At 39.1% G+C, this 19,428-nt stretch overlaps 1 protein-coding gene across 3 annotated transcripts in view; it reads right to left on the bottom strand.

Annotated features, from left to right (window-relative positions):
• Positions 1 to 19,428, bottom strand: part of col11a1a (collagen, type XI, alpha 1a) — a 120,953-nt gene that overhangs the window by 21,836 nt on the left and 79,689 nt on the right. For all 3 annotated transcript variants that reach the window (XM_053618935.1, XM_053619726.1, XM_053620139.1), the window contains 10 exons: positions 16,643 to 16,696; positions 13,886 to 13,939; positions 13,211 to 13,318; positions 11,265 to 11,354; positions 8,620 to 8,673; positions 3,273 to 3,380; positions 2,877 to 2,984; positions 1,450 to 1,503; positions 619 to 672; positions 260 to 367 (listed from right to left, as the gene is read on the bottom strand). In XM_053618935.1, coding sequence (XP_053474910.1) covers positions 260 to 367; positions 619 to 672; positions 1,450 to 1,503; positions 2,877 to 2,984; positions 3,273 to 3,380; positions 8,620 to 8,673; positions 11,265 to 11,354; positions 13,211 to 13,318; positions 13,886 to 13,939; positions 16,643 to 16,696 — 792 coding nt within the window. The remainder of the gene's footprint in view (positions 1 to 259; positions 368 to 618; positions 673 to 1,449; positions 1,504 to 2,876; positions 2,985 to 3,272; positions 3,381 to 8,619; positions 8,674 to 11,264; positions 11,355 to 13,210; positions 13,319 to 13,885; positions 13,940 to 16,642; positions 16,697 to 19,428) is intronic.

Below are 19,428 nucleotides of genomic sequence, written 5' to 3'. Positions count from 1 at the left end.
TAGCCTGAACGCTGAATCACCAATAAATAAAAATACAAAAGCTTGACAGAAATAAACAAGAACAACAACAAGAATAACAACAACACAATAAACCCAAAACATTTGTTTACTGTGTGGATTTTAAATAAAAGTTCAATTAATAAGCCAGAGATTATCGATTACATCTTCTTATCAGAGGGAGAGAGAGAAAGACAGATAGAGACAGAGAGATAGAGAGAGAGAGAGAGAGAGAGAGAGAGAGAGAGATGCGTGGACTCACCTGCAGGCCGATGGGTCCGGGTGCTCCGGGGAAACCTCTCGATCCTTCGTCTCCTTTCTGTCCAAACATTCCCTGCTGTCCCCGAGGACCGGGCTCTCCATCAGCTCCCTGCACACACACACACACACACATCAGCAGTACGGTTAGTTAACCAGTAGCTACATCTCAAATAAAAAGAAAAATAAGTAAATAAATGATGATGTTAGACATAACACAGGCTATATTTCAATCAGATCTTCTTTAAAAAAATCACAACTGATTCATCATTTTTTATAACAGATTAACCTTAAAACGAGTGTGTTTATATTGTAACTGTGTGTCTGTGTGTGTGTGTGTGTGTGTGTGTGTGTCCTCCTTACCGCTGGTCCTGGTGCTCCAGTTGGACCCTGCAGACCTGCTGGACCTGGAGGACCCTAAAAAAACCCACAAGGTGACATCAGTATAATTCAATCGACTAGTTTCCCTTTCCTTTGTATTCTTTCTAATTAATTAAACATTCATTAATCACGTAACGTTAAAGAAGCTGCTGCTACTATTACTGCTGTTACTGCTTATTAAAGTGAATAATTACTAAACACACCTTCTATAGTAGAGTACAATATAATATTACAATATAAAACTTTCTAATCATGCATTTTACACTTAATGATGCGGTTTGCCTGTTTACAATGCACAAAAACAGAAAAATAAACTAAACGAAAATACATAATTAACCAGCAGTTTTATTTCTATATTATATTAAAGAACACTAATACTAATACTAATATACTAACTACTATTACTAATCATACTGTTTTATACATAATAATAATAATAATAATAATAATAATAATAATGGCCGCTTTCCACACGCAATGCAGAATATAAACACTTTATTCCAATTTTAAATAATTAATGATCAGATAAAATAAATAATTAACCAAATGCAGCCCCATAGGTTTACTATGTGACGGAATAAAATAAGAATCAAAATAAAAGTACAAATAAATAAATAAATAAATAAATAAATAAATAAATAAATAACATTAAATAACGGGTATGGGGGGAAAAAAATAACAAAATTAAATAAAAAAAAAATAAAATAAAATAAAATTAAAAAAACAATTAACGTAAAAGATAAAGATTTTTTCTGAAATAAAGGGCCGGGAAACTGGAATGAAGGGAGGAAGAAGACGAGTGTGAACACTCACCTGCTCTCCTTTATCAGCTTTACTTCCTTTCTGTCCTGGTTCTCCTACTTCACCCTGAAACACACACACACACACACACACACACACACACACACACATTTTTCTGTGAAATATCTACAGTAATGTTATAATAAAGAAGAGAAGTGATCAGAGTAACGTTATTATCTGCAGTCACGTTCATGCTGCACGTTTCATTTATTTATGTTTTACACGTGTCAAAGTGCACCGAATCATTTTGAATCCCGATTTTTATTCTCATTCGAGCAAACTCCCAACGTGGGGATGTACATGCAGGTGTGCGCGAGTGGCCAGGTGCTGTATGAAGCTTCATTCATTCCTTCATCTTTAGTGACTGCCTGGTCAGCTTTCTTAATATTCTGTTTCTTAACATTCCGGGAAAGAGAAATGACTCAATTCATTAGAAATATCAAAGGCAGGTACAAAAACGAAATGTGAACTGGAGTGATGTAGCTGAGGTTGAGGAACTGTCAGAGCCCAGAACATATATCTGGGGACACAGTCAAATAGTTCGTATTTAATCGTTAATGCTTTAGGTCACGCCCACTTCCCGGTATTCGAGCTTACTAAGCTGGAAAAAAAAAACACGGACACCTTCACGTTCGTCTTCTGTTAGCAACAAGCTAGCACGCTAACTGTGATGAGTGGCGTATATTTCCAGTGAGGTGTAGAGTCAGTGTTATAGATTTATGTTATTAGGTCTGTGTGCTGATTGATCTAAAACTGATACTTGGATATACGGTGTAACTCGTGCTGCTGTGGTTACTGTTGGCGCTGTGAGCGGCCGTGTTGATTTGACGGCACTTTCTGAACTCGGCGTTGAGCAGAGTTCCCGGGTTCGAGGGAGCGTTTTCTTGACTTTTTCCCGGCTGTGAAGTTACGGAAGCCCTTTAATCAAATGCAGCGTAAATCCGAATGCAGCTACAGACGCAGCTACAGATATCGTCATGGCGTTACACCTCTAATCGTTATACCACTCTTGCTTTTCATTTGTTCTATCGCTCCTCTTATCACTCCGCCTTCAACTTCTTTACATTTTCTTCCTGTGTCTTTTTTCTCCTGTGTGCTCTTCCAGTCCATCCTGATTTATGTCTTTTCTCCACACTCTATAAAGCACATGGAGCTGCATTATAAATGTATCACAGTCCAGTATAATGAGTTGTAATTGACTGAAAGATAATACACTACACATAACAGACGTGTACGTGATAAACGCTCGGCGCCTTGTGCAGGACTCTAATGGGACGTAGAGCTGCCTGGGCCATTGTTGCTGACGATGATGGATACGATACGGGAGACGGACGAATGGACAGACGCGTGCTGCAGAGTGTTTGTGCGTCGTGATGAAGATTAATGGACTGAATTAAATAAAACAATACTGCTGTCTTTTATTTTTTATCTTTCCTAACCTTATCGCCGTCCTCTCCGGGTGGTCCCTGGGGGCCGGGTGGGCCTGGTAGACCGACTGGACCTTGGACTCCATCACGACCGGCGGGACCCGATGGTCCTTTCTCACCCTGAACACACACACACACGAATATTAAAACCAGTATCTATAACTATTAATAGACTTGTCGTTCTTTAACGAATAAAGAAATTGCCAAATGTCTGTCGTATAAGCGGAATCAAACACTTCAGGGCGTGCTTATAAAGGAAAATAATCCATCCACGTCTCATCAGACCACATCACACCACCCTGTCCTTGATTATCTTCCTATGACGGCACACCGTGTCGTGTTTTATTCCCTATATAATTACAAGTACTTTTACTCATTAAAAAAAAGAATAATAATCCCAGTACTTACAGGAGCACCTTTCTCTCCAGCTGGTCCCGGGGGTCCCTGAGGTCCACCACGGCCAGGTAAACCGATCGGACCAGCAGAACCGGCAGCTCCTCGCTCACCAGGTGAGCCCTAAACACACCAAACATCTGGCAGGTAAACCTCACGGTGTTTCAACGTTCAGATATTCAGGGGGAAAATAATACAACATTTTTGAAGCGTGAGATCATCACTGTACGGGATATGAGCGTGGTCAGCTGGAGGACATTTCAGTCCTGAACGTGAAAAATATGTATCGTCACCTCAAGACATGGATAAGCTGACCTTTGGACCGTAGGAGTAAAGCTTTAAACGTACACTGTATCCGACGTTCTAGATAAAACATACACTAAAGGTACAAAAATAACGGTACGATCCAGAGTACCGCCAGTTTGGATACAGATCCTTTTTTTGTGCATCGATGGTCTTGATCGATCGGCTTGCATCGCTCTTTATCTGACCCACCCGACTCTAGCAGTTCTGCTTTGGCAGTGGTTCTGCTGAGATGTGAACTCGTATACTGATGATACTCTTGGAGTCTTTCCCACTAGCTATGCCAAGCACTCAGCGCTGAATTATTTACTCTGGTGGTGTTCTAAAGCAGTGTAAGTTTCCGTCTTTGGCTTTCATCACTCTGGTTCATGCTTTGGACAGAAACGCTTAAGAAAAACCAACAGAATGCCTGGAATACAGGAGTTTCTTATCAATTTGCACGCTGTCCGTCTGAGGAAGTAAACAGGAAGTGTTAATAGGTGAAAGCTGGCATTTAATTGATGTTTCTAAACAAATGGTCATGCTTTGACAGCTTCTTCACTGTTCTTCCGGAAAAACAGACGCTTTCGGTCTGTGGCTGGGAAATGACATTACTAAAAACCGAAACGGAAGCTAAAATGTAAATAAATAAACAGACCTGCTCACTGAGCCTGATGAGTTAGTGTCTGAGAACATGAGCAGAGCCAGGACTGAGCCTCGGGGAAACCTGCAGTGAGGTGGTTAGATCATAACATCAGGTTTCGCCTGGTAAAGGTTCTAATCCAGTCCACCAAATGGATTCCGAATCCATGTTCAATTCAATTCAAATTGTCTAGTGGGACATAATGAGATGAGAACAACGAGCTAGTCTCTGTTCATCCACTAGGGGGCAAACTAGAGCAATAACGTCAAGGCTGTAAACTTGGCTACTAACAAAATATGCTAATGACGTAATTCTTCTTGAGCAAGCTGAAGATTTCATTTTAATATTTATTTTAGCAGATGTAAGAGGAGTTGATGATGTTATTGATCTACTTCGCTTTGTAGAAGTGGAAAACGGTCTGTTTTCCGTCAAACAAAACGAGTTTGATTGAAATGGTCCGGAGTCTCACCGAAAGGACATCATATAGAGGAGGGTACAAGTGAAATATTTCAGACAAACTCTCCTCACACTTGTTCTTCTGCATGAATATGTCGCGACTGAGAAAAGGGATATTCGTCCTGTGAGTAAACTGCAGTGATAAGCGGCGATTGTGATGTTGCCATGGTAACAACTAAAAAGTGGACGGTGGTTCAAAGAAGAGCTTGGGCAATTCATAGCACAGCAAATCGGGACAGCTAGTCACCTATTTATTTTTCAACATAAGTCATTTATGAAGTGATTAGCTTATCTAGATGAAGAATATAGAAATAACAGTGGTGGCTCAGTGGTTGAAGGCTCCGGGTTGCTGATCAGAAGGTCAGGAAGTCAAGCCCCAGCACTGCCACGCTACCACCGTTGGGCCCTTGAGCAAGGCCCTTAACCCTCAGTTGTATAAATGAGATAAATGTAAGTCGCTCTGGATAATGGCGTTTCCCAAATTCTGTAAATTTAACGTAAAGTAACAGAAAACTGTTTTCACTGAGGTGAAGTGAAGTTTAAATGAGATATCTGGTGAACATTATGTCAAAAAATTCAACGTACAATCTATTCCAAAGCTACAGCTTGGTGGGAAAAGTTGTGAAAACTCGTATCAACACTCGTCGATGAAATGTCCCAGTGAAAATTGGGTTTGTAAACTTCGAAGCTCCTGATAAATCCCGCACGACTACTGGTTCCTCACGAGTTTCCCTTTCAGAGCTTCCCAGAACTTCTCTGAAAGGACCTCCACCTTTCTCCTGCTTCGGAGCGCTCTTCTGACGTCCTGACGGCTTGGGAAGCTCGTCGGAATGGAAGCATAAATCGGCCTTGACTATCGGAAAGCCGTGTATGAGGAGATGCGAGTATCTCGGACAGGAAGACCAAACCGAACTGACATTTTCAACCGAAACCCAATGAGAGGAGGAACTCCTCAATTCTGTCTAGACATGGTGCGTGGGAAGTCTGCTTCGTGATTAATTCTTTTGACTGTGCATGTGTGTGTGCATTAAATGTGCCATTTAGTTCAGCTAAAGCAGGGTGAGTCAGTGTAGTTAGAAATCTGTAGTCTGCCTTAGATCTAATGATCAATTATTGGAGGTGGGTAAGGCAGCCATGTCACACTATCATTACTCTCCTTTCACATCCATTCCTCTTCCTCTAATCTCTAAAGAAAGCCGAATTTATAGACTTCATACAGGTGCAAATGAGTCCTTTATCTCGCTCCACATGAAAGTCAACTCGATGACACTTCAGCAGGCTGCACTAATCTCACACAGCCCTTAAAAAAACGCAATTACGGACTAATAATACTTATCTTCCTTGGCTTTACAGAGGAGAATGTCATTTGAATTCAGCTTTCCATGAATACAATACGAGCAGTCCATTAAATCCAAACTTTTTGTGGTGTAAGACTCAGGAGTCTGTGGTTACTTACATAAAAAGATGTAAAAAAAATTTTTTAATTAACTTTGCTTTGTTTTGTATTTTTGCCTCTTCTTCCATTCGTAAACTGCGTTTACTTCCTGAGTGATTTGTCTCCTCGTATCCTTTGCGTGTCCCTGTTCTGCGCGAAGTCTTGACGATTGTATTCGCTTGTTCCTTGTTATCTTGTCCTGCTCTCTTTTCATTTGGACGCGTGCTTGTTTATTATCGTATGTTTATTGATGGCCTACAATTTCCCGTCCTGCAGCCTTGAATTAGTTATACTACCGCAAACTGGATCTAAAACTATAACAAAACAAGGTCGCTGAATTAAATACAAATAATAAGCTGGCAAATCATACTACTTTCTGCAATAAAATACAAAGCAGACGTGAATGAATTTTCTGCCTTTTGTCTTTCGCTTTTATATTATTTCTATCATTCACATGACTCGAGTTGGGAAAATGGCGGATTAAACAAACACGATATTTCTAAATGTTCAGTCTGTCTCCAGGACTAGCGTTTCTCAAACCATAATGGAAGCTAAAATGTGTAAAAACTGAAGAGATCTGAGCGCCTAGCCGAATGACTTAGCGTTTGATAACAAAAGCGGACTCAGATCTGAGCCCTGAGGAACTCCCGTAGTACAGTGGCAAGGAAAACATTCTTTTATTTATTTAAAAAAAAAAACCTAAACAAATCTCCATATCTCTTAAAATAACCACTAAAACCTAATCAAGCTGCACTAAACACTTAAACAAAACCGGATTTAAATGAATGGATTTTAATCTAAACAATTGAAACTAATTTAAAAAGATGATTTCTACAATATCACTGCAATGAATCCAGATTTAAAAAATCAGCTCTTTGGTATTTCTGAAAGATAAAAAGTGTCCTCTAGTGGAAACCAGTAGCAGTGTTACACCCAACCCAGTGAGCAATCTGATTTCAGTCTCTCACTGTGTGTGTGAGAAACCACACACACACACACACACACACACACACACACAGAGGAAACTACACACACTGTAAGTGGTTGTAAAGGGTGCGTGGGGCTAAGCGGATCTGTGGCCTCTGTATATTTCAATTCCAGTGGGAGGAGAGAGAAAGCGATTGAAGTGTGCAGAGATGGTGTGGACATGTGGGAGGATTAAAGGGCGGAAGAGATGGAAGGATGGTAAGATGGAGGAATGGAGAGTGGGATGGAAGGGATAGAGTGATGGAGGAGTGGAGGGATGGAAGGACAGAAGTATTTAGAGAGGGAAAGATGAAGGGATGGAAAAATTTAAATATGCAGAGATGGAGGAATGGAAAGACGAAAAGAGACAGAGATGGAAGGATGGAAATATGGAAAGTTAGAGGGATGGAGGCGTGGTGGGATAGAGGTAAGGGGGACAGAAGGATGGAGGAATAAAGATATGGGGGGTGGAGGGATGGAAAGATGAAGGGATGGAGGATGGGATGGAAGGGTAGAGTGATGAAGGAGTGGAAGGATGGAGGAAAGGGGGGGAGGAGTGTAGAGATGGAGGTAAGGGGGTGGAAGGATGGAGCAATGAAGAGATGGAAGGGTAGAGTGATGGAGTGGAAGGATGGAGGGAAGTGGGGGAGGAGTGTAGAGATGGAGGTAAGGGGGTGGAAGGATGGAGCAATGAAGAGATGGAAGGGTAGAGTGATGAAGGAGTGGAAGGATGGAGGAAAGTGGGGGAGGAGTGTAGAGATGGAGGTAAGGGTTATGGAAGGATGGAGCAATGAAGAGATGGAAGGGTAGAGTGATGAAGGAGTGGAAGGATGGAGGAAAGTGGGGGAGGAGTGTAGAGATGGAGGTAAGGGGGTGGAAGGATGGAGCAATGAAGAGATGGAAGGGTAGAGTGATGCAGTGGAAGGATGGAGGAAAGGGGGGAGGAGTGTAGAGATGGAGGTAAGGGGGTGGAAGGATGGAGCAATGAAGAGATGGAGGGGTGGAGGGATGGAAAGATGGAGAGATGACAGGATGGAACAACAAAGGGACTGAAAGATGAAAGGACGGAAGGGAAGAGTGATGGAGGAGTGGAAGGATGGAGGAAAGGGGGGTGGAGCAGTGTAGAGATGGAGGAAAGGGGGATGGAAGGATGGAGGAATGAAGAGATGGAAGGGTGGAGGGATGGAAAGATGGTGAGATGGAGAGATGGCAGGATGGAACAACAGAGGGATGGAGAGATAAAGGGATGGAGGATGGGATGGAAGGGTAGAATGATGGAGGAAAGTGGGGTGGAGGAGTGTAGAGATGGAGGTAAGGGAGATAGAAGGATGGAGGAATGAAGAGATGGAGGGGTGGAGGGATGGAAAGATGGAGAGATGATGGTATGGAACAACAGAGGGACGGAAAGATGGCAAGATGAAGGGATGGAGGATGCGATGGAATCGTAGAGTGATGGAGGAGTGATGGAGGTATGCGGGTGGAGGGATGGAGGGATGTTCAGTGTATTATCTTCTAGCCTCCTGACACAAACACATAACAGTGACAGTGAGAATGATGAATGATGGGAAATGAGAACTTACAACAGGACCAGGAGGACCCTGAGGACCTTCAGCTCCTTTCAGTCCAGCTGCACCCTAAAGAGAGAGAGAGAGAGGGAGAGAGAGGGAGAGAGAGAGGGATGAGATGATGCATAGATACACGCTGGATACAATCACATTTATTAATAAATCATCCTCAGCAGTGTTACATGAGAAACATGTTGGTGATAAAAACCCGGGCAGTTTGTAAATACCCATACAAGGAAACTCATTAACCTGAGTCTCGACCGATCGACCACAAATCGTATAACTGCACGAGTCCCTGCGATGTTACTGCGATGTTACTGCGATGTTACTGCGATGTTACTGTGATGTTGCTGCGATGCTGCTGTGATGTTACTGTGATGTTACTGTGATGCTGCTGTGATGTTACTGTGATGTTACTGCGATGTTACTGTGATGTTACTGCGATGCTGCTGTGATGTTACTGTGATGTTACTGTGATGCTGCTGTGATGTTACTGTGATGTTACTGCGATGTTACTGTGATGTTACTGTGATGTTACTGCGATGCTGCTGTGATGTTACTGTGATGTTACTGTGATGCTGCTGTGATGTTACTGTGATGTTACTGTGATGTTACTGTGATGTTACTGTGATGTTACTGTGATGCTGCTGTGATGTTACTGTGATGTTACTGCGATGTTACTGTGATGTTACTGTGATGTTACTGCGATGCTGCTGTGATGTTACTGTGATGTTACTGTGATGTTACTGTGATGTTACTGTGATGTTACTGCGATGTTACTGTGATGTTACTGCGATGCTGCTGTGATGTTACTGTGATGTTACTGCGATGTTACTGCGATGTTACTGTGATGTTACTGCGATGTTACTGTGATGTTACTGCGATGCTGCTGTGATGTTACTGTGATGTTACTGCGATGTTACTGTGATGTTACTGCGATGCTGCTGTGATGTTACTGTGATGTTACTGCGATGTTACTGCGATGTTACTGTGATGTTACTGCGATGCTGCTGTGATGTTACTGTGATGTTACTGCGATGTTACTGCGATGTTACTGTGATGTTACTGCGATGCTGCTGTGATGTTACTGTGATATTACTGCGATGCTGCTGCGATGTTACTGCGATGTTACTGCGATGCTGCTGTGATGTTACTGCGATGTTACTGCGATGTTACTGTGATGTTACTGCGATGCTGCTGTGATGTTACTGCGATGTTACTGCGATGTTACTGTGATGTTGCTGCGATGCTGCTGCGATGTTACTGCGATGTTACTGCGATGTTACTGTGATATTACTGTGATGTTACTGTGATGTTATTGCGATGTTACTGCGATGCTGCTGCGATGTTACTGTGATGTTACTGTGATGCTGCTGCGATGTTACTGTGATGTTACTGTGATGCTGCTGCGATGTTACTGCGATGTTACTGCGATGTTACTGCGATGTTACTGCGATGTTACTGTGATGCTACTGCGATGTTACTGCGATGTTACTGCGATGTTACTGTGATGTTACTGCGATGCTGCTGTGATGTTACTGCGATGTTACTGCGATGTTACTGCGATGTTACTGTGATGTTACTGTGATGTTACTGTGATGTTACTGTGATGTTACTGTGATGCTACTGCGATGCTGCTGTGATGTTACTGTGATGTTACTGCGATGTTACTGCGATGTTACTGTGATGTTACTGTGATGTTATACGGATCATGCTGTCAATTTGAAATCTCTTATTTATTACAATTACACACCAATTTCACGACATTTTTTGGAAACTAGACAGCGTCATATTAATTAAACCAGAAATGAAGACTAGCCATTCAATTAGGCTAGTCCTATTTACACCCTGTAAAAAGAGGAGGAGTTAGTGTGTGTCCCTGGTAGCTGATGCACTGCAGTGGCTGAGCTGCATTACTAGAGGATTTAAAAGTTTATGAGGTGCAGTTTCACTGTTATTTTGTTATTTTCAGCTCGTTTATGGAGTTTTGTGGGCGTGGCTAAATATAAATCAGCTGTGTAGGTTGGGGACTTGGCTGGAAAACAGACCAGTGTTGCTGTGTGTGTGTGTGTGTGTGTGTGTGTGTGTGTGTGTGTGTGTGTGTGTGTGTGTGTTTTAGCTCAGGCTGTTCTCAGTAATGACCATGTGCCAGAGTCGAGGGGAAGCGAACTGCACCACTGGGGAACAATCGTTACACACACACACACATACCTACGGTGACCTTGAGCTTCCAACACTTTCTCTCTCTCTCTCTCTCTCTCTCACACACACACACACACACACACACACACACACACACACACACAAAGACTTTCTTTCAGCATTCTGCAGCTATCCTCCCCTATTTCATTATTAATTCAGTTATATAATATAAACAAAGCAAAACACAAAAGCACTTCATAATGGGAAGATTCACCTCAGATTTGCATAATGCATCGAGCGCTGTGCCACACACACACACACACACACACACACACACACACACACACACACAGACACGTAATGGGTGTGTTTTGTTAATTGGTAACTTGTCCTCGGAGAGTAGTACTGTGTTTTTTGTTTTTTATAATGGAGCTACGCACTAATGAACTAGCACGAGTTCCATCTCTCTGCAAGGGCAAACTGTGTGTGTGTGTGTGTGTGTGTGTGTGTGAGCTTACCGATGCTCCAGGAAGTCCTCGCTCTCCAGGGAACCCTCTCAGTCCAGGTGGTCCGTCTTTCCCAGCAGGACCCGGAGGACCTGGATCTCCCTACAGAACACACGCACACACACACACACACACACACACACACACACACACACACACACACACACACGTGTATGATTTAAAACACAACACTGACTTGTAGTTTAAAATAGGACTTTTTTTTACTATACTGGATCTGAATACTGGCTAAACCTCCTTCACTCAGATTCAGACTGATATCATGCACCGAGAGTAATCTGATGTGAGAAAACGATAATCTGATACGAATATTAAAAAAAAGAATTGGGTATAGGTAATTATGTAATAAAGCAGCGGCCAAACATTTAAAACAGAAAGAGAAAAGAGAAAAGGGGGAAAATAAAAAGTGGTTATTATGTACGTATTTGTAAGTTTGTATAAATTGTAATTATGGAAAAGCCATTTCTCCTTTTAGAAATTATTTTGTGGATAATTAATTTAAGAAGGTCAGATTATAAATAATAAAAATGAAAATACTACTACTAATAATAATAATAATAGTAACAACAACAATTTAAAAAATAGTAATAATAATGATAATAGTAACAACAACAAGAACAATAAAATAATAAGAAGAATAATAATCCCAGTAATAATAATAATAGTATTAATAATAATAATAATAATAATAATAATAATAATAATTAACTCTGAAGTAGATCCTAGTACGGTAGATTTCTCCTCATAAATTAATTTATAGCAATTATTATTATTATTTTCTTATACTGAGACAACTCTGTGAAATAGATCATAATAAGGCTAAAGGCGTCATAAATTAATCTATAACAGTGAATGAATTAAATACAGTACATTATATAAAACAATACATAATATAATAACGTAAATATATAATTTGAGTAAATTAAATTCAGAATATAAAAGATGAAATTAGAATTAATAATTTAATTAAAAAATTTAAAAGGAAAAAATAATTTTTTTTATTTTTAATAAAATTAAAGAATTAATAATTTATATATATATATATATATACTCAGACCATCTCTCAGAACCAGAACAACTCTCAGAACGTCTCTTAGAACATCTCTCAGTCCATCTCTCAGGACATCTCTCAGTCCATCTCTCAGACCATTTCTCAGACCATCTCTCAGGACATCTCTCAGGACATCTCTCAGACCATCTCTCAGGACAACTCTCAGAACGTCTCTCAGTCCATCTCTCAGAACATCTCTCAGGACATCTCTCAGTCCATCTCTCAGGACATCTCTCAGAATGTCTCTCAGTCCATCTCTCAGACCATCTCTCAGAACACCTCTCAGACCATCTCTCAGGATGTCTCTCAGAACGTCTCTCAGTCCATCTCTCAGGACATCTCTCAGTCCATCTCTCAGAACACCTCTCAGAACATCTCTCAGAACATCTCTCAGGACATCTCTCAGTCCATCTCTCAGGACACTTCTCAGTCCATCTCTCAGTCCATCTTTCAGTCCATCTCTCAGTCCATCTCTCAGGACATCTCTCAGAACGTCTCTCAGTCCATCTCTCAGAACAACTCTCAGACTATCTCTCAGGACATCTCTCAGAACATCTCTCAGACTATCTCTCAGACCATCTCTCAGAACATCTCTCAGAACACCTCTCAGAACACCTCTCAGTCCATCTCTCAGTCCATCTCTCAGAACAGCTCTCAGGACATCTCTCAGAACATCTCTCAGACTATCTCTCAGACCATCTCTCAGAACACCTCTCAGTCCATCTCTCAGTCCATCTCTCAGAACACTTCTCAGGACATCTCCCAGGACAAAGCTGAGTGACTCATTTGTTTTTATACACTTTAAGAATTAAACGAATTCAGCATCACAGTTCTCAGCCAATTTCCTGTTTGTTCTGACTGCACGTTGTAAAGGAGATGGGAATTTTACCTTTGAACCTTCCTTCCCTCCTGCACCTGGAAGACCCTGCTCTCCAGGAGGTCCTGGGGGTCCGGGGTGTCCTCTCTCTCCGACTGGACCGGTCTCTCCGGTTGGACCCTGTGACCCGGAACATCAGCACATGTTGAATATGATGATTATCTTTCTTTCTTTTTTCGTTAGTTTTCTTTTTTTGTATTTAATGTTCTTTTTTCTGTCTTTTTCCTTTCTTTCACTTTTTGCATTTAATGGTTACCTTTCTTTCTTTTTTCTTTCTTTCTTTCTGTTTGTGCATTTAATGATTATCTTTCTTTTTTCTTTCTTCTTTCTTTCTGTTTTTGCATTTATTGGTTATCTTTCTTTTTTTCTTTCTTTCTTTTTTTGCATTTAATGGTTATCTTCCTTTTTTCTTTCTTCTGTCTTTAGTTTTCTTCGTTTTTGCATTTAACATTTATCTTTCTTTCTTTCTTTCTTTCACTTTTTGCATTTAATGGTTATCTTTCTTTCTTTTTTCTTTCTTTCTCTTTTTGCATTTAATCTTTATCTTTCTTTCTTTATTCTTTCTTTCTGTTTTTGTATTTAATGGTTATCTTTCTTTTTTCCCCTTCCACATTTTTAAAATCAGTCCCAAACCTTTGAGAACCTGACCCGTATTTAAGGGCACACATAACGAGATAAAAACTGCACCTGAGGGCCGACGACTCCTCCTGGACCGGGGGGACCTGTTTTACCTTGGAAACCCTGCGAACGAGAGCAGAACATTCACACGCGTTATTAAAGAGACGAAGCCAGCGAACGCTCCGTGCCTTAATGAGATTCACGGTTCGAAAAATACCTCATGAGAACATTGATATACACCTGTTTCAGCTGCTAAAGTTCGCTTCTCTTATTGGTTAGCTAGAACACACTCGTAGCTTGAAAGCTAGCTTTAAACAGCAAACAAAACAAAATCCAACACTGTGAACATCACCTTTAAATAAATACTACATCACACCAGCACGTATTACCTTACTGACGGCCGCCTCATCGCCGAGTCACGGGTTCTGATTTGAGATCCACGATCTCTCTGTGGGCTTACACTCATCAGGTAATGTTTATACTCCATTGTGATTATTTAAAGCACAAAACAAATTACTCATGAATATGCAAATGAGCCGGTGTGATTTGCTACGTCCTGATTGGAGCTTCCAGGAAGCAGCATATCCTTTCTAAACGTGTTGATTTGTCACGGCTTTAATTAAACTCGGTTGTTAGATTTACAGGCTCCATCGAGGCCACAACGCTCCAACTCTGGATGCTTTACTGTCTGACGTCCTGCTGTAAATCAGCTGCCGTGAACGTCCTAATGAAGCTTATTGAGCCGGTTTAGACAAGAGGCGGCGTGTTAAAGGGCTATTTAAGAGCTGGCCATTAATCCTAGGGTTCCGGTAGGTTCATCAGCTCCAGAATAAAATGCTCTTAGTATGGAAAAGATTCTAGTAACAGATTCGTTGTTTTCCACCGAAGAGCCGAGACTCTAAAACGCTCCTGTACTGTGACTTTAAATCGTGTTCGGACAAGTTCCTGCTGATTTGAGGGCTAACGATTAAAATAGGAGGTTTAGCTTTGAGGAATGTCATTATAAACCAAAACTTGCTTATTGCTAATTTACTGTTTCATCGCTAAAGTAAATACATTCTTCGTACTTTTTAAAAAAAGAACTTTTGGATTAGACGAAGAGCAAGAAACAACATAAAAACAACGTAAAGAACAGATGAGAAACTCTTCCATTGGCTGAAATCACCCTCATGGCTACTTACGTACATAGTTTATGCAAGAAAACGTCTGGTTGTACAACGTGGTTGTTATAGTAACATACCAGAACCTTACTTTGGTTCCTTAAAGCACTAATTAAGGGTTTTCTTTAAGAACCCTTTTAGACCCATTCTTTCTAAAAGCTTACCAAGTACCAAAACAGGGAAATGGGAAGTTTTCTTAAAACCTACTGGGAACCATTTCACTCTAAAAAATAAAGGTTCTTCAATGGTTCTTTACAGCACCATAGGTTCTCCAAAGAACCTTCTTGTCATGAACTGTTTTTCATTGTATAGGGTTCTTGAGTTGAGCTGTATGGGTCTTTGGAGATTAAACAAGTTCTTTATGGTTCGTTATAGGTTCTTCAGAGCTGTGTAGTGGTTTTTCAAGGTTTCATCCCTTAACAGGTTAAAGTGAACCATATAAGGTTCTTTGTTGGACTGGAAAAGGTTCTCCTGGCATCACTCTTAAGACCCTTACTTTGGTTCCTTAAAGCACTAACTAAGGTTTTCTTTAGAGAACTTGCGATCACATGGTTCCTTGTGGCACTGCCGTGAAGAACCATTTCTGGTTCTTTAAAGCACCAGTAAATAGATGGTTCTCTAAAGAACTTCAGAGTAAAAGGTTCTTTGTGCAACTTAGAAGGGTTCTCTTATGGCATCCGGCCGAAAAACCCTTTTTGGTTCTAATTGGAACCTTTATTTTTGAGAGAGTGATAGGAAAACACTCTGTCGTAGGGTTCTACAGAGAACCTTTTAGAGTTCAGCTAATGGGTTGCAATTGCTTAATTATTGTTAGAGCCAAAATAAAACAATTCTTCGAATGATTTAAACCCTTAAGGGATCTCTGGTTGTCCATCTGAGAGAACACTTCATGAGAACCATGGTAATTATCCAAAGAACCGTTAAAGAACCCTTCAGGTACTAAAACAGTTTAGGTAAATAGTAAATAGAGGCACGTGATTGGATAATTGGATAGTCAATGTTTGAACGACATTAACAATGGTGTAAAGAATTAACAACAATCTTAAAGTTTGGCAAACTTTTACCAGTTAAATGACGATATTTACAAGTTATACAGTAAGCTGAACAAACAGAAGGACTGGCTAGTCGATGCAGCCAGTTCTGGCTGAGAGCTCTGGCTGTATGCTTTTATCCGTCCTGTTTCTATCCATGCAGCGTTTAGCGTTTTTCCCTGCTCTAATAACCCGAGACGACTTCATCATTACGCGATAAGTCGTGCCAGGTGTGTGAAAGCTGTTAAAAAACCAAAGGTTACACGTGCCGAGCTCTCGGAGCTGAACAGTCGCTCTTTAAAGTGACAAACGGGCTCCTGGAAGCCAGCTGGCACCGGCGGCCTCGTATTAATACGCCATCTGACTCCATCCACAAATAAATCCTGGCGTTTGGGAGAGTGTGAGAGTGTGAGAGTGGAGCTGGAGGTCATTCTGGATAGCGAGGCTACGCTAAAGCGCGGCGGCTCTCAGAGACACGGCCCTCCGGGTGTTAGAGACGAGGCAGACGGGAAGAGGAAGCGATAGCGTCGTCGTGCTCCTCCACCCGGCCGGAGGTGTCTGTTAGAGCCCAGCGGCCCGCTACGCAACCGAACGAGCACCAGCTCCGAAACATTAACCCGCAGACAGAAACTCACCGTCTCACCACGCTGGCCAGGGTGTCCGGGCAAACCGTCCTTTCCAGGTGGTCCCTGAGCAACACACACACACACACACACACACACACACACAGGTTATTTTACAGCATATTATACATTGTTAGCAACGTTCTATATTACTGACACAGGACTTCATTTTAGATACGTTCTGTGATCATATTTACATTTTTTAAGGCACTATTTTACTCTGGGTTTTTGGAGTGTTAAGTGAAGCTCAAAAATCGAAACAGTTCATCCTTTCAGAGATGGAAATACTCCTTCAGAGGGATTCCTTGTTAATGCATATGAAATCTTTTCAGGAAAGTGTCAAATAACTGGAACTACTTTTTAATACTACTGTTTTACTCCGGTGTCTCTTTGAAAAGCTGTAAAAAAAAATCTTCTTTTTTTCCCCTTGGAAATGTTGGATTCTTCCGCTTTGATTTAAACTGACATGAAATCTGTTTTTTTCTGAGATTAAGAATTTTATGTTTAAGTATACTGCAGTAGATTATAGTATTTACTAGATTACATTATACTGTAGTAGATTATAGTATTTACTAGATGGTAGTATATTGTAGTAGATTGTAGTATACTGTAGTAGATTATAGTATACTGTAGTAGATTATAGTATATTGTAGTAGATTGTAGTATATTGTAGTAGATTATAGTATACTGTAGTAGATTATAGTATTTACTAGATTATAGTATACTGTAGTAGATTATAGTATTTACTAGATTGTAGTATACTGTAGTAGATTATAGTATATTGTAGTAGATTATAGTATACTGTAGTAGATTATAGTATTTACTAGATTGTAGTATACTGTAGTAGATTATAGTATATTGTAGTAGATTATAGTATTTACTAGATTGTAGTATACTGTAGTAGATTATAGTATATTGTAGTAGATTATAGTATACTGTAGTAGATTATAGTATTTACTAGATTGTAGTATACTGTAGTAGATTATAGTATATTGTAGTAGATTATAGTATACTGTAGTAGATTATAGTATACTGTAGTAGATTATAGTATTTACTAGATTGTAGTATACTGTAGTAGATTATAGTATACTGTAGTAGATTATAGTATTTACTAGATTGTAGTACACTGTAGTAGATTATAGTATATTGTAGTAGATTATAGTATTTACTAGATTGTAGTATACTGTAGTAGATTATAGTATATTGTAGTAGATTATAGTATACTGTAGTAGATTATAGTATTTACTAGATTGTAGTATACTGTAGTAGATTATAGTATATTGTAGTAGATTATAGTATACTGTAGTAGATTATAGTATTTACTAGATTGTAGTATACTGTAGTAGATTATAGTATATTGTAGTAGATTATAGTATACTGTAGTAGATTATAGTATACTGTAGTAGATTATAGTATTTACTAGATTGTAGTATACTGTAGTAGATTATAGTATACTGTAGTAGATTATAGTATTTACTAGATTGTAGTATACTGTAGTAGATTATAGTATACTGTAGTAGATTATAGTATTTACTAGATTGTAGTATACTGTAGTAGATTATAGTATACTGTAGTAGATTATAGTATTTACTAGATTGTAGTATACAGTAGTAGATTATAGTATATTGTAGTAGATTATAGTATACTGTAGTAGATTATAGTATACTGTAGTAGATTATAGTATTTACTAGATTGTAGTATACTGTAGTAGATTATAGTATACTGTAGTAGATTATAGTATTTACTAGATTGTAGTATACTGTAGTAGATTATAGTATTTACTAGATTGCAGTATACTGTAGTAGATTATAGTATACTGTAGTAGATTATAGTATTTACTAGATTGTAGTATATTGTAGTAGATTATAGTATACTGTAGTAGATTATAGTATACTGTAGTAGATTATAGTATTTACTAGATTATAGTACACTGTAGTAGATTATAGTATACTGTAGTAGATTATAGTATTTACTAGATTATAGTACACTGTAGTAGATTATAGTATACTGTAGTAGATTATAGTATTTACTAGATTGTAGTACACTGTAGTAGATTATAGTATATTGTAGTAGATTATAGTATTTACTAGATTGTAGTATACTGTAGTAGATTATAGTATTTACTAGATTGTAGTATATTGTAGTAGATTATAGTATACTGTAGTAGATTATAGTATACTGTAGTAGATTATAGTATTTACTAGATTATAGTACACTGTAGTAGATTATAGTATTTACTAGATTGTAGTACACTGTAGTAGATTATAGTATATTGTAGTAGATTATAGTATTTACTAGATTGTAGTATACTGTAGTAGATTATAGTATACTGTAGTAGATTATAGTATTTACTAGATTGTAGTATACTGTAGTAGATTATAGTATTTACTAGATTGTAGTATACTGTAGTAGATTATAGTATATTGTAGTAGATTATAGTATTTACTAGATTGTAGTATACTGTAGTAGATTATAGTATTTACTAGATTGTAGTATACTGTAGTAGATTGTAGTATAGTGTAGTAGATTATAGTATTTACTAGATTGTAGTATACTGTAGTAGATTATAGTATTTACTAGATTGTAGTATACTGTAGTAGATTATAGTATTTACTAGATTGTAGTATACTGTAGTAGATTATAGTATATTGTAGTAGATTATAGTATTTACTAGATTATAGTATACTGTAGTAGATTATAGTATACTGTAGTAGATTATAGTATTTACTAGATTGTAGTATACTGTAGTAGATTATAGTATACTGTAGTAGATTATAGTATTTACTAGATTGTAGTAT

The sequence above is a fragment of the Ictalurus furcatus genome, chromosome 1 (genome assembly GCF_023375685.1).
Source record: "Ictalurus furcatus strain D&B chromosome 1, Billie_1.0, whole genome shotgun sequence".
NCBI lineage: Eukaryota > Metazoa > Chordata > Actinopteri > Siluriformes > Ictaluridae > Ictalurus > Ictalurus furcatus.
The sequence above is the reverse complement of the archived record's forward strand: the minus strand, read 5'-3'. Positions and strand labels throughout refer to the sequence as shown.